This window comes from Miniopterus schreibersii, assembly GCF_964146895.1.
Source record: "Miniopterus schreibersii genome assembly, chromosome: 14".
Classification (NCBI taxonomy): domain Eukaryota; kingdom Metazoa; phylum Chordata; class Mammalia; order Chiroptera; family Miniopteridae; genus Miniopterus; species Miniopterus schreibersii.
Window position 1 is genome coordinate 53,464,843 of NC_138114.1, and position 14,862 is coordinate 53,479,704.

The window sequence follows — 14,862 nt, forward strand, 5'->3', positions numbered from 1 at the left end:
CCAGCTGCTCTTCACAGTTCGCGGATGTGGGGCGTGAAATCCAACATGAACCTTACCGCAGGGGGAGGGGACAAGTACATCGTACCCGCGCCCAGATCGCCAAGGACGATGTCGTCAGCCTGCAAACCGGAGGCTGTCCCTCTGCGCACAGCTGAAACTCATAATTATTTCCAAGCAAAAGCAAGCCTTACGTTTGCCAAGGACTTCATTTTTACGTTTCATTTTGCAGATAAAAATAAGCAGGGGGTGGGGGCGGCTCTCAGCACATCACATTCTAGAGAAAGCACAATTTTTCCACGTGGTCGGAGACCATGACTAATCTCTCAATGTGACTCTGTGTATATCTGCCTTCATGTGCTGTAGCGCTAAGCCAAGCGACCCCATCTCGGTGTCACATTGACACCTGAAGATTAGCATCCTCCACGTCTCCAGACCCGCGGAACGTTTACCGCTCGTTTCCAAACGGCGCGCAGCCACAGGAGTCCCCCAAAGTCAGGACGGGCCTGTCATCCCTGCCGGGTGACAGGGTCAGAGCTAGTGGACACTAAGCTTTCCCAGATCTCATTTTTAATCTTTTGATACCCAAAGGCCAAACGCTAAATCCTGGCAAGAATTTGAAAACACACGTAGAGGTACACGGAGAACGCCGTCGCCAATCATTCGCGGGCTTTCTCCCTGCCCCTGGCAAGGGCTCCCGCGGATGCATCTCCGAGACACTGCTCATCTGAAGGGAAGGGCAGGCGGCCGTCTGCTACAGTGTGTTGTGCTGCGTAACAACCGTGGCAGACCTGCCATTTCCAAGAGCAACAGTGTTTAGTTTAGCTGCTACCGTCAAACAAACGTAGTATCATCTACATGTAACCTATCAGTAAATTGTACTAAATGAAATACCTAGGGGAAAGCTGTGAATCCAACGTTTTTAGGTATTTTTTAAACACACAGTGATGCATAGAGTTCTCTTTGGATTGCACATTGCAATATAAATCTTAGTTCCTTTATTTTTTCACACATTCCTTTGCAAGTGTCTTTTTCTAGAAATCCAGACCCCCGGGTCTATGAATGACTCTCAATTTTTTTATTTTTTTTGCTTTTCATAATAGGAAGGAGGGATCTTCTTTTGCCTTTTTATGGTACAAGTTAAATTTTGAATAGTTTGCGAACATCCAAGAAAACCTAGTCTTCGAGTTTCTGTCCAGTAGTCTCACGTCCAATCCAGTGCGGACATGCACATGTGATCGATCAGCTGCCGGGAACAAAGCGGCTCCTCCGAGAAGTCCCTCCCCCAGCACCGGCCAGACTGGGGCTGCTGCTTGCCTCGCATTTCCTCCTGACTCAACGGCAAATCTGCTTTCGTTCTAAGTGTTCTGATTCTCTAAGGACCTGGGAGTGATCAGCAATCAGATCTGAACGTGAAATACATGAAGAGTCTGTCATGTAAACGTTCTCTGGGGTCGCTCAAGCTGTCCCGCAGACGTAGGCTTTAATAAAAAAGAAAAAAATACACCACTTCTGTGAAAACACTGCACAAGGATACAAATCCTTGGGTGTCAATGAGAATGGAGAAATATTTTTTGTGTGCAAAGGAAGGACGTGTAAGGTGATCCTGGATTCATGAAGGAAGTGCAATTGTGTCACGTAGACATAAAACTTAAACAAGGTGTTTCATGTATTTTATACTGTTTTTAACTAATGTTATAAAATGTTTGCAACAAGTTATCTCTCCTTGTGTTTTAAGAACTCCCAGCTCCCTCAGTGAGTTGAAATAGGGTATGAGCAGCTTTCTAATTAGGTCTAGAAATCTGTCTACACAAGGGGACATCCTCGAAAACAAAATAACGCCCCTGGTCGAAAGCAGTCTAGATAAAATAAAACTAAATTAAAATTTAAAATGTCAGAGTCAAAAAGGAACTCATTCCTATTTAAAAATAAAATTGTCTTCAGCATAGAAAAAAAAAATACTTTCCAAGCCATTTCATAGTTTAATCACAACGTGTCACTAGCAGATGAATCTTCTCTTAGAAAGATTTCAGTAAAAACTTTGATACAAAAACCAAGTTAAAATGTAGTATTCCCTCATATGTAGATGTACCCATGGCATTACGTATAGAGGTTAAGTTATTATACTTGTCACTAAGTTCTTTATTAGTTTTTAAATAAAAAAATGAAAGGAAATGTTTTGTGTGGCTATTAAACTTGTTTCGTGGCCTCAGCAATTGGGGGAAATAGAAGTCATCTAAGGAAACAATGACAAAGGGAAGAAGTTCAGGCTGAAAAGATGGTCATCGAGGCTCCAGGAGGAGAGCACTGTGAGGTGTGGCACTGCCCACTGGCCCGGCCCGGCTGGGCAGGGGTGGGCTCAATGCCAGCCGGGACTCAGTTTACCAGACCACGCACCCTGGTGTGGGCTTCGGCCACCAGGACGACAGGGGGACTTTTTAAGGACGCAGGGCGCTCACCGTACTGGCTCACTGCCGGAGGGCTAACTGGTGTCCAGTTTGGAAAGAACCTCAGACAGACACCAGGACTCAGTGTTTCTGGGGAAACTCCTGCCCTGGCCCCATGGTGACAGCTCCTCTCTGGATCACCCATCGATCGGGTCCCAACCCCGGGGGATCAGCCGCCTCCCTCCCTCCCCCAGGGGGAATCCCAACATCTCAGCTGGGCTGAGCGGCCCACCTCTCCCATGGAGACTAACCCAATCCTGACCCTTTTCCCAAGGAGAGGAGGGACACACAGCCCCTTCCCTGGTCTCTGCAAGAACAGAGTCTACCTGCGAGGGTGGGGAACCCCTGTGGGCTGAGACAGAGGCTCCCACTGCGCTCACAGGTCCAGGGGAAAGAAGGGGGTGAGTGCAGCTCCTGTGCAGAACAGGTCAGAAGACCCAGTGCATCACCCACAGCAGCTGGGGACACTTAAGAGTCACATTCTATAGTCACCTGTGAGTCACCCACCTACTGCTGCTGCCTCAGAGGTCCTCGGATATGAGCCACTAGATCCAACACATGACACTGTGCCAGTCCCTCTGACAGAGCTACTGGCCTCGAGGAGAGGTCCCAGGACCTGGGCCCCTGCTCTTTGGACCTCAGACCCTCCCCCCAGCTCCAGCAGAGTATAAACAGGGGAGGGAAACAAGGGTGGCCAAACCACACTATGCAGGAAAGAAAGGGCTTAGGAAGTGGGCACAGGTCCCCCCCACATCCTACGAGGTTGCCAAGGTGACCATCGCCACGGAGATCTGAGGTGTGGTGTACATGGACCTGCATCGGGCTGACCCCCGTCTCATACAGGACCAGTGAGCGTGCCCTGCCCCACCGCTCTCCTTGGGGTGCTGTGGCAGGCTTGGCACGTGACAGACACAATCCTCAGTCACAGCTCTGAACACACACGGCCACATTCAGGTGCTTGCTTTGTGCCTCTCACGGGAGATGGGGGCCAGCACAAGAGAAAAACAAGAACTGGGCCCCGAGCCTGCCCATACCTCACGTCCGTGACGGTGCAGCACTTGCCCCAGCCCACCTGGGGGACTGAGCTTCCAGCAGCGTGTTTACCAGCAAGTAAATCTGACTCGCTCGCTAAGCCAGGCAGCTTCAGCGGTGCAGAGTCACCCGAAGGTGACAGCAGCTGCTTTGCACAGGGACACATCTTTTATCTAGAAACACCCTACCACCAGCACGTTAGGCACAGGTCAAGCGTGCAGCCAATGTGTCTGCAGGAAGGAAGGAGCTCCAGGGCTCACTGGGTGAACCGGGTCCACTAATCCTGCCGCGATGGGCAGCATGCGTTCTGCGGATGAGAAGGGCGTGTGGAAGCAGGGTACTGCCTCTTAAGCAGCTCAGTAATTAACTTCGGGCACCTTGGCGGTTTGGGGTGAATATTCAAGAATCGCAGCCTGCGTTCCCCAGGCAGAGACGTGGTTTCATCTCTGCAGTAAATCCCCAGCCAGCGACCACCCTTGACAAAGTGCCAGGGCCCCAGGAATGGGAGGGGGCAGGAAAAACTGCTGCACCGACACCAGACACAGATGGATTTCTGATGTCATCGCAGCTGGCGCGCACCTGTGTCGGGGATTTTCCGAAAGCCAAGTGTTCTCCGAGTGGATTTAGTACCAAACGTCCCATCAGAGACACTTTTGGTGGCACTGGGACAGGAAACCAGACTCTCCCCACTTGAAACTTTCATAATGTGTGGCTTTCTTTTGCAAATAAGGTTAAGAATAGCAATTTTTAAAGCATATTCACGAATGACTCCACTAGAATAAACATTGAAAAGTGAATGTTCACGCAGGGACACATAATGTCTCTGGGAAGATATCTGGAGACGCGTCTTGGTAAAGGGCTGTTCACTGAGAGGCCGTTTCTATCAGTTACACTCTTTCCCAACTGAAAAAGCATGTGGTCCGTAAGAATCCAGGCTTGAGGGGAGCGCTGGGTTTCACTAACGGTGTCCTCCCCACCAACGACGCTGTCCTCACAATGAAACCCTCCCCCCGCCATCGGTGTCCCCAACAGCTGGTGTTCAGAGTGGAAACGAAGTCACTGCCGTCACTCGAGTCGAGGGAGCCAGGAGGTCTGGTCACAGGGCGAGTGGAACATCCAGGCGGGAGTCTCCCTCTCCTAAGCCCGCTCCTGAGACCGTCCACAGGACCCCTTCCCTTCCTCAGAAGAGACCAGCCTTTTCCTCTCCGTGAACGGGTAATTGCCGGTCTCCTGGTGTGTATCCAGGCCACAGTCCTTCTCACTCAATTACATTTTTAAAGGGCCCCTTAACAGAAGGTAATTCTGATCATCTGGAAGCGGCAGCTAACCTCACAGAAGGAATATTGCTGCGTAGAAGTCATTTCATCTGCTCTCAGCCCAGCTCTGCGCACAGACACTTATTCCAGCAAAGACACATTGGAGGGGGGCCCGGTCACCCGCCTAACTGCTGCTCAGCCACCTGCCCACAAGACAAGGGCACCTGGCCCACCATGGCCACCTGCTGAGAACTGACCCAGAGACTGAGACTGTGCCTAATGCTCAGGGACTAGGAACCTCCTCAAACAGGAAGGGAAATAAAATCTGAAATCAGACAACATAAAAGTGAGCCCTTCACTCAATTATCCTGCAGAAGCCGACTCCGCTGGCGTGAAGATAAAACAGCATCTCAATCGTGTGGCGAGGTTCCCGCGCGGCTTCTCTGTTGTTACAACGGGCCTGCGCTGGGCACCCACACGACCTACGATTCTGTTTCCGCCAAATGCAGTTTTATTCGTTCAACAATGTATCATCCTTAGGATCGGGGCATGTTTTCATTCTAAGCATGAGATGCATTCCAACAGCCCATTTCAAATACAATGTTGAAAGATAGAAAATAAACCAAAACAGATGACATACAACCAGCGGCACAGTGCTTTATAGGATGCTACAGACAGAGATCAAAGGACAGGCTTGTGTGGCTGCCACCGCCGATCCAGCGACACGAGTCCCCCGCTCCCGGCTCTCAGTTCCACGCGCAGACAGACAGGGAGCTGTCGGGGACGCACTCCCGCGGGAAAGAGGTCGCACGTTTAATACTATTGCTGACAGTATCGTGGAACCGATCACCAAGGGGAGCATATCTGTTCAACACATTTTTTTATCACCTTACGTTTTTTTAAATCCTTACTTAGAATTTTTAAGCTGATTCATAGTTACACCGTTTCCACTCCGTTTATGCAAAAGTGAGCAACAAGCACATAAGGACTGAAATCTCTGTGACAGAAAGGGGTGTTAAGAGCGCCCCAAAAACACATCCATAAACCATCTTCCGAGCCTTTTCCACTCCAGAAGGCCCGGTGATTAAGTTTTTTGCCCGCCTTGTCCGGGGTATCCCCCCGACCCCCACCTTCCTCCAATCTAAACTCACAGAGCAGCCGCGGTGACACTGGGAAGCGAAGGCACACATGTGCGTCTGAGCACAAGGTCAATCAGCCGAAGAAAACAAACTTAAGAGAATCGGGGGTGTGGAGGAAAGGCATACACTCTGGGGAAAAGGCACCGTAACACAAGTTTTATATTATTCTTAGACATTTCCGGGGGGAAAAGACACCATTCCATGCCTGGGTGACCTGGGCAGGAGATACACGTACAACACGCGCGAGGAGGAATGGAAGGGCCACGTTGCTGGAGTTCCTCAATTACGCTTTAAGGCCGCTCATAAAATGTGATTAATGGCATCTTCAATGTAAACGTGGAGGAAGAAACCGCAGAAGAGTGCGGGCGGCAAAGGGAAGCGAGCGCCCTTTGCTAGAAGCAAACACCGAGAAAACAGGAACCAAACGCTCGTCTCTGACACGCCGGCCAGCTCACCCTCCGGCTTCCACACTTGCTTCTGCAATTGTGGGAAGTGAGCACATTTTACAGACCAGGCGGGAAACAGAGGTAAAGGAAAGCACCTCGCCCGCTCGCTGTGTTTTAAGGAAATAAGCTCAGTCTCAAAGGACAGTTGGAAGAGGCGCAGAGGGCTGTTCGGGCTGGAAAGGAAAGGCCATTCCTGGGAGGGAGGCTCCCGGCCACCGGGAGGGACCCGGTGAGGCCACTGAGCACTTACGATGAGCTCGGAGTCCCGGCCCATGGAGATGACGGTGCGGTTCACAGTGCGCAGCAGCTTCTCCATGATGACCTGGACGTGCCTCTGGGTCGGGCCCTGCAGGAGAATGTGGCAGTGAGGACCGGCCCCCGGGACAGACGTCAACACGCCAGCCCCGGGGCTTCCCTGACCCCATTCCCCCTGAAAAGAGCAAATCGGTTCTAACCCTTGCGAGACGAAAAAGGGCCCCTGTCCAAGGAAAAAGCCTTAATTATAGTCCATTACTGATAATTTGTTACGTAATCATTGTGATTTAATTTAAGCAAACCTTAAAAATAAAAGCAAATCTGTTTAAAAAACAACACGTGTATGGCCCCTGATTAGCCCGCCAGTTAGTTTTGTGGAGACTGTGGCCCTTTGTAAGTGAGGCAGGCGGATCCCACCACGGGGGGCTCTGCAGGTCAGTCCCAGCGGCCTGGGAACCAGCACATGGAGCAGAACGTGTTCACGGGGCATAGAGGACTATCTGAACTCAGAGAGCCCGGGGCCTCCTATCAGCAGAGACTTGTGTTCTCCTGTGTAGTGTGCGATAGGATTCTGGATTCTTCAGGACTCTGAACGTGTTTAAATACGTTCTCTAGTCTCTTCTGCACCCAGCCAGGGCTGGCACCACCTCCTCTGTGAGGTCTGGCCAGGCAACCCCTTTACTCCCAAATGCTCTCCAATAAAAAGAGGGGAAGCCCTGGACTGTAACCACTGAAGGCTTCCCTGCAGGTGAAGGCTTCCAGAACCTTCCAAAGGCCATGCCCTGGTCTGGCCATCCCCACTGAGCATGAATTTATTCTGATCTCTGTCTCCAAGGGCACAAACCAGGCTCTGAAAGAATGAGCCAGGACAGGAGGAGTGGGCAGGACAGGGGTGGTGGTGGTGTGTGTGTGTGTGTGTGTGCGCGCGCGCGTGTGCGTGTGCACGCTGACAGCAAAGGTGTCCAAAGGTCATGTGGGACAGAGCTAAGAGCCAGCCCTGCCAACTCGAAAATCCCGCCAGTCTGTCCACAGGCCGGGGCAGAGGTGATCAAGGCCCTGTACACATTTCCAGACACACCTGGAGAACCAACGATGCCACGTGTGTGGCCACGTGTACACAAATATAGAAAGTGGGTACACGGGGGAGGGGGAAGCGTAGGGTCAGACTTTCCCACCTGTGCTGCACTAACTGTGGATTAAGGAAAAAGGTCAATGGGATAAGCATGCAACTTAGAAATGCAAAAGGAAATACAATTGAAAAAACAAAAACTAGCTAAGAAAGCCCAGGAAGAAATTACCCACAGGGAGAGGAACCAGGGGAAGAGGCAGAAAGCTGCTCCTCTCAAAACTCTCAGAAGCAACAGTGACTTAAAAAAAAACCCACCCATGTGCACGTCTGACTCTAATAAGGTAAGAATCGAAAGAATGTAGGTAATACCCTCCACTTGTTTCTTTCCAATGTTTATCACCAAAGCTTTTTTGTCCTACTTTAAGAATTAAAATCTAAGTCTTGGGAGGCATTTAGCTGAGAAGTTACAGGAAAGACACTTAAAAATAAATATTTTGAATGCAGAAGAATAAACACTGTAATATAATCAGCACACCTTATACGTAAATAAAGGTAATTCAAGGGTGCAAGTTCACAGAAAGGGGGTCGCCCTTAAAATGAAGGCCGTTTCATTTTGAATGAGCCTATGCGCCTTTGTCCCCAAGCGGGGTTCGCATGAATCCCAGGAGGGGGACTCCCTCGGTGGGCTTTGCGTGAACCCAGGGACAAGGCCTCCCGTGGGTCCCAGGCGGCAGCCGTGCAAGCGTGCAGCTCTCACTCACCACATCCTTCCGGTACAGCACTTCCAGCATGTTGCTGAGCAGCTGGCAGCAGGCCTCCAGGTCTTCCTGTCGCTCCAGATGGTACTTGAGCTGGTCCGTCATCATGGGAAGCAGGATCTCTCTGCAGTCTGCAGGGACACGGGGTTGCCAGTCAGCAGGAGACCCACCAAGATGCAACTCGTGTCTGCGAGAAGCTTGTTTCCCCAGCACGTTACATTGTTTTTCAGCGTGTTACATCCACATTCTGCCAACTGACATCTGGAGACTGTCAGATGACTGGACTAGGAGGGCATCACTTATACTGCTACGTGAATAATTCACACACAGAACTCGCATGTGCATGAATATGCATGGGCATCTCTGGGCAAATACACGGTAATTCACAAACATGCCGCAGACTCCCTTATCCACCGCCTCACTTTCTGTGGTTTCGGTGACCCACAGTCAAACAGTCCGAAAATAATAAACAGAAAATTCCAAAAATATACAATTCACAAGTTTTAAATTGCGTGCGCTTCTGAGCAGCCTGAGGAAATCCTACACCGTGCTGCTCTGTCCCACAGTATCCACACTGTATGTACATACGATGCGATACTTGGAGAGCGAGCCCACATTCACACACCCTTTGCTACAGTATATTGTTGTAACTGCTCTATTTCATTACTAGTTATTGTTGTTACTCTCTTACCGTGCCTAATTTATAAACGAAACTTTATTAAAGGTGTGTATGTGTAGAAGAAACACAGTGTACATAGGGCTCGGTACCATCCACGGTTTCGGGCATCCACTGGGATCCTGGAACGTAGACTGAATTACTGTGCAAACATATAAACTGTGGGGTGAGGACCAGAGTTGGAGAAAACTTGGGTTTTCATTTGCTCTTTACAGAGGAACAGAAAAAAGGGTGTTCAGGAAATTAAAGCACAATAAGGAAACTGATACAAATGACATTACAGATGAAATGCAATCACTGTCTCCTCCAGCTGGGAAATCCTGTTCAGCTGCAGCGCCAACCCCCGCACCCCTGCACCCCCCCATATGTACTCTGTGTACCACCCGGGCCTGTGCCGTGGAGCCAGCCCAGCCACTGCTTCCTCCACGAAGCAGAAAACGAGACAGACAGCAGAGCTCGGAAACGTTCAACATACACCGCTTGTTTTTAAGATTTCCCATTTTGCAACGTTAATGAGACAGAAGCATGTTTTGCATTAATGTTTCCTGGCTTTTTATATATATACATACATAAGGACTTTTTTCCCACTGATTTTTAGAAAGAGTGGAAGGGAAGGAGGGGGAGTCGGGGGGGTTCCAGACTCAGAGATGGTAGAAATGGCCATTCAGCTCTGGTACCCAGACGCCCTGGCCAAAATCCATCCCTTACCGCCCCATTTATCTGTCACACTGGACAGGCTGGTGGGGACTTCACTGTTCTCAGGGGTAATTGAGTGTGTTGGTGTCATTTGTCAGGATTACTCCAGGTGAAGGAGGTGATGGCTGGCCTGTCCATCTTCAGTGGGGAGATGCTGTCGACCAAGTCTGGCTACCTGGTGGGAGCGCCCACCACCCCCAGCCAGGGGTTGGCTGTCTGTCATCCAGTCTCTCTATATGAGAAACAAAACAACTTTCGGAAACCTCACTGCCATTTTGTCACGTTTAATGACATTTCATTCTCTTAGCCCCTTGAGAACATAAAAACTCCGTGCTATATAATCCACCTGTGTTCACCACCTGGGCGTTCTCAGCATCCACCCCACCGATGGCCAGTCAAGATGAAGCAGGAAACGGGGAGCTGCCTGCTCCACGGAGAGGAGGAGGTGGGGCGACACTAGCAGGAGGACTTCGTAAAAGCAGCCACCATTCCAGGGTGGAGGGCCACCGCCTCCCGGCCCACAGACAGAGCTCCGAGCTCCAGCCCCGCATCACACGCAACCCAGGACCAGATCACCGGGTTCCAGGCTTCCCTCAAGGTGGCACTGACCACACCAGGCACCTCATGCAGGCCTCCAAGAACAGAGGAGCAGAGGGGCAGCAGCACCCTTCAGAAACCTGTCCCAGGACCCCAAAGCCCCAGAGTCCTTCAAACTGGCTGAGAGGACAAAGCTGAGGGGAGCACAGCCCACCGGCTGACCTGGGCACAGGCAGGCTCTTGCACCACCGAGTCACCACTGGTTCTATTATGCGTTTCTCCTTACTAGGGTGCAGTCTCCACGAGAGAGGGGCCTGTTCTCATCAGTGCCAGCAGCCCCTGCACACACACGGAGACCTGATGGAGGGTGTGTGTCTGTGTGTGCATGCGTGTGCGTGCGTGTGCACCTGTGTGTGCATGCGCGTATGCTCACTGTGGAGGGGAGCTCTCTCTTCCTGGCCAGACAGGTGCTGCATGGTTACTTTGTCCAAATTCATTCCTCATCTGGTGGCCACAGCATACCTGTTACGTGGTGAGGAGGGACCTACAGTCTAGAACAGCCTGTTCTGTCCTTGGAAAACATCAGAGGGACAATGACATCCTAACACAATCTCTCCCGCCTTTCTGGTGACCCAGTTTCACTGGATGGTGTCCAAGCTGATCCAGACAGGCCATATGCACGTGTGTGTGAGGGTGCAAAGACAGGAGCCCGGCATCCAATGACAGGTCTGCAGGGACAAGTGGCCTGCCTCCCAGGGCTGCCCCAGCCACTCGACTGCCCTTCCCAATAGCAAGTGACTCAAATCCTCTTTTTCAGGGGTGTCTCTTATTCTGCCTTTCGGTCTACTGTCAGTGTTTTTCACAAATGGCAGGGCACAGGTTTTAAATAACACCAAAGTCTCTCAAATTTCATCACAAGTCAAGACCAAAAATCAAGGGCACCAAAGAAGCTACACCACCCACACTCAACATATAGACACATACATTCACACACAAACATTCATACACACCACACATGCATTCCTACATACCATACACACATATATCAAACACACACACACTCAAACACCACACACACACACACACACACACACACCTGCAGTGAACTATTTGAAAGCACGAGACTGTCCCTAGCAGGCAGGAACAGGCCTCTCCTGTCGCACTACGACGCCCCAGCCCAGTGTCTAGAATGCCCTTCCCCTTCCCTCCCCATGAACAGAATATATCATTTCTATATGACGATTTGTGTCAATCGTCCCTTTCGGCACAAAACAGATGGCCTGGGAATCTGACCATCAAAAACAAAAGCAAACCTCATACTTCAAATAAATTGCCCAAAGACAACCATTTGGAAAACGGCTGCAACAAACGCTCGTCCAGCTCAGGGGCCCAGGTCTCTGTGAGATTTGGGGGAAGCCTCTCAGCTCACTGAGGGTCAGCTCGCTGAGGGTCAGCTCACAGGGTCAGCTCGCTGAGGGCCAGCTCACTGAGGGTCAGCTCACAGGGTCAGCTCACTGAGGGCCAGCTCACTGAGGGTCAGCTCACAGGGTCAGCTCACTGAGGGCCAGCTCACTGAGGGTCAGCTCACAGGGTCAGCTCACAGGGTCAGCTCGCTGAGGGTCAGCTCACAGGGTCAGCTCGCTGAGGGTCAGCTCACAGGGTCAGCTCACAGGGTCAGCTCGCTGAGGGTCAGCTCACACGGTCAGCTCACAGGGTCAGCTCGCTGAGGGTCAGCTCACAGGGTCAGCTCACAGGGTCAGCTCACTGAGGGTCAGCTCACAGGGTCAGCTTGCCGAGGGACAGCTCACTGAGGGGTCAGCTTGCTGAGGGTCAGCTCGCTGAGGGTCAGCTCACTGAGGGTCAGCTCACAGGGTCAGCTCACTGAGGGTCAGCTCACAGGGGCAGCTCACAGGGGCAGCTCACTGAGGGTCAGCTCACAGGGGCAGCTCACCCGCACACGTCAGGAAGGAATGGAGCCACCCACTCATACCCAGCTTTGGGTTTGGGCAGGTCCCTGAAACTCTCCGAGCCTCCCTGTGGCTGATCTGCTCGACGAGGAAGCCGTAGTTCCCCTCTCAGGTGAGAATGAAACGACATAGTGTGTGTATGTGGCCAACAGTGAGCACCCAGTAAACGGCGGCTGGCTCTCAATAACCATAATAAAAAAATATTACACAGTCAGCCTTTCAACTGAACGTGCACAGAGCAGCGAACCCTTCAGGTATGCTCTCCTGCGACAGCCAGCGGGCGGTGGAAATGCAGTAAGCGCCCTTGATAAACAAAATGTTTGATTTTACTTAATTGTAAGTAACTTAAATATAAATGTAAAAATATGATATTTGGTTCAATTCTTGGAAACAACTGCTTTGAACAACTTGGGTACACAAATCTACTCTTTAATAGATTTTATTAAATGTTTATTAAATAGAGACCAAGTATCTCGGATAGAAATTTAGCATCCAGACTGAGGCAGGATGCTAAAAACCGATGTAAAAACACACTGGATTTCAGAGACTCAGTGTGAAAGACACAAGATGAAGCGGGTCATTAGTGATTTTTAGACTGAAGTCATGTCGAGATGATGTTTCAGTTGAAATTTATTATTAAAATTAATCTCCCCCATTGTTCTGTACTCTTGTTTAACGTGGCCCCTGGAACACTCTGAACGACAGATGTGGCTCGCGCCAATTCTGTTGGATGGCATGGTCTGGAGTGCGCCAGGAAGCAGCTGTTACAGACCTCAAGTGCGATCTCTCATTTTAATGAACTGTGTTCATCACCGAGTGGAATCGAGGCCACGGCTGCCTCCTATCAGACCTGCCACCACACGTCTGCGACTGCAGGGCTCATCACTGCCTGCCAGCGCTGAGTCGCAGCACAGACATAACCTACAAGGAGGCAGAACCAGCGAGGACAGTGGCCCTGGCCACCTGGGAAAGGGGCAGGCAGCCCGGCAGGAGCAGGTTCCACGCAGATCAGCTGCGGGATCAGAGGTCCTGCGGCCCCCCGGCCCCTCCAGCGCCCCGCCCCCAGTGCGACTGACTATGGTCGCAGGCGGTATCGATTCGACATCTGCTCACCCTCAGCTGTGCGCGCTGAAGCCACGGTGATTAACGCTCTGGTAATGGGCACAGAGTGAAAAATATTCATCTTTATAAAAGGTATTCAACAGGCATCATCAGCTTATAAATGCCCAAGCTGAGTATCCGCCTACAACCCCACGACGGCTCTACATTAAAACAAGATGCAAAGATGGGAATAAATCTGTTCATTTAAAACATTTGTTTTATGAACACTGAGTAATGTGCTTCTTAATTTTTACTTTGGTCACATTAAACAAATGATCCATAAAGTGCATTTAATAACCTTGAGCCTGTTACACAGAACTGAGATCCACAGTAACACTTTTAATAAGAATTCAACAGTAGGAGCCATATAAATGGGGGGTGCTGGCTGTTCATCTTTTACAGACAATCACCTTATTTTTCAACCATCTAAGAACTCTGGACTCACATGATTCAATTTGTTCCAGTGGCTTTCTCCCCCCCATACAAGTCTTCAGGCAACAGAAATGCACAAAACGGAGCTGGCAATGGACGGGATCACAGGCACCGTAGAGTGATGCCCCACACCACACAGCTGTGGGGACAGGAGCCGGAGGGAAGGCATGCACAGGGACCCGCCGCTGAGCAGCAGCCACGCCAGACCTGACCCCTGGTCCTGAGGCCGGTGCACCTCAGGGCGACCGGTCCATGCATGTGCATGTGCGTGCAAACATGTACAAATCTGGTATCTTTACATGTCAAATACAGATTAAATTTTTTTCAAGAATCATCTTAATGCAACAAGTAACGGCTGTTAACGATACCAGCAGAACGAACTCGAGTACCCCGAGGCGCACCCATGGTTTGCTTTCTGAACTTGTATTCAGCACCCCTGCCCTGCCCTGCCCTGCCCTGCGTTTCTATTCCTGCGACGGGCAGCGCCTCCGTAGCGTTCTGGTCGACGACCCTCCGCGCTACCCAGCTGAGTGCCGAAATGAACAGACGTAAGGTGGTCTGCGTTCCAGCTCTGAGGTGCCCAGTGCCATGAAATTTTAACTGAGAGGCTGACAAAGCAGCTAAAATTAACTTGGAAATTAGAAGCAGTGACATGGCAGGATTTGGACGAGAGAAAATGGGGAAAAGAAGCTGTTCAAAGGTACATCTCCTGGGTGAAGCCACTGGGCCCAGTAACAAGTGTGTCATCTTCTGGAAGAAGGGAGGGGACAAAAGATATTTTGTATCCTTTAGTTTGGAGAAGTGTAACAATAGGAGTTAAACGTCCATTAGTATTGTCATAATAAATCATTTGTCAGAAAAAAAGAAATGAAGAAACAATGGAGAAAAGTCATAAATGACTCCCATACATAAGTAAATTGAAAAATTAGAAAGCCTCGAGAAAAATGCCGGGGAAGACTGTGTGGGGAGCACGAGTAGAGCCGGGGTCTAGTCTCCAGGCAGGTTCAAGTACATCAGGAGGGTAGCTCGGCAAGTTCAGAGAGAATTCTGCATG

General features: G+C 50.6%; 1 protein-coding gene across 4 annotated transcripts in view; it reads right to left on the minus strand.

Moving 5' to 3' along the window:
• The window catches only part of DOCK1 (dedicator of cytokinesis 1), a 288,043-nt gene that overhangs the window by 160,396 nt on the left and 112,785 nt on the right, over positions 1–14,862 (minus strand). For all 4 annotated transcript variants that reach the window (XM_081157827.1, XM_081157826.1, XM_081157829.1 and 1 more), the window contains exons 26-27: positions 8,403–8,530; positions 6,568–6,663 (exon numbers count right to left, since the gene is read on the minus strand). In XM_081157827.1, the coding sequence (XP_081013953.1) occupies positions 6,568–6,663; positions 8,403–8,530 (224 nt within the window). The remainder of the gene's footprint in view (positions 1–6,567; positions 6,664–8,402; positions 8,531–14,862) is intronic.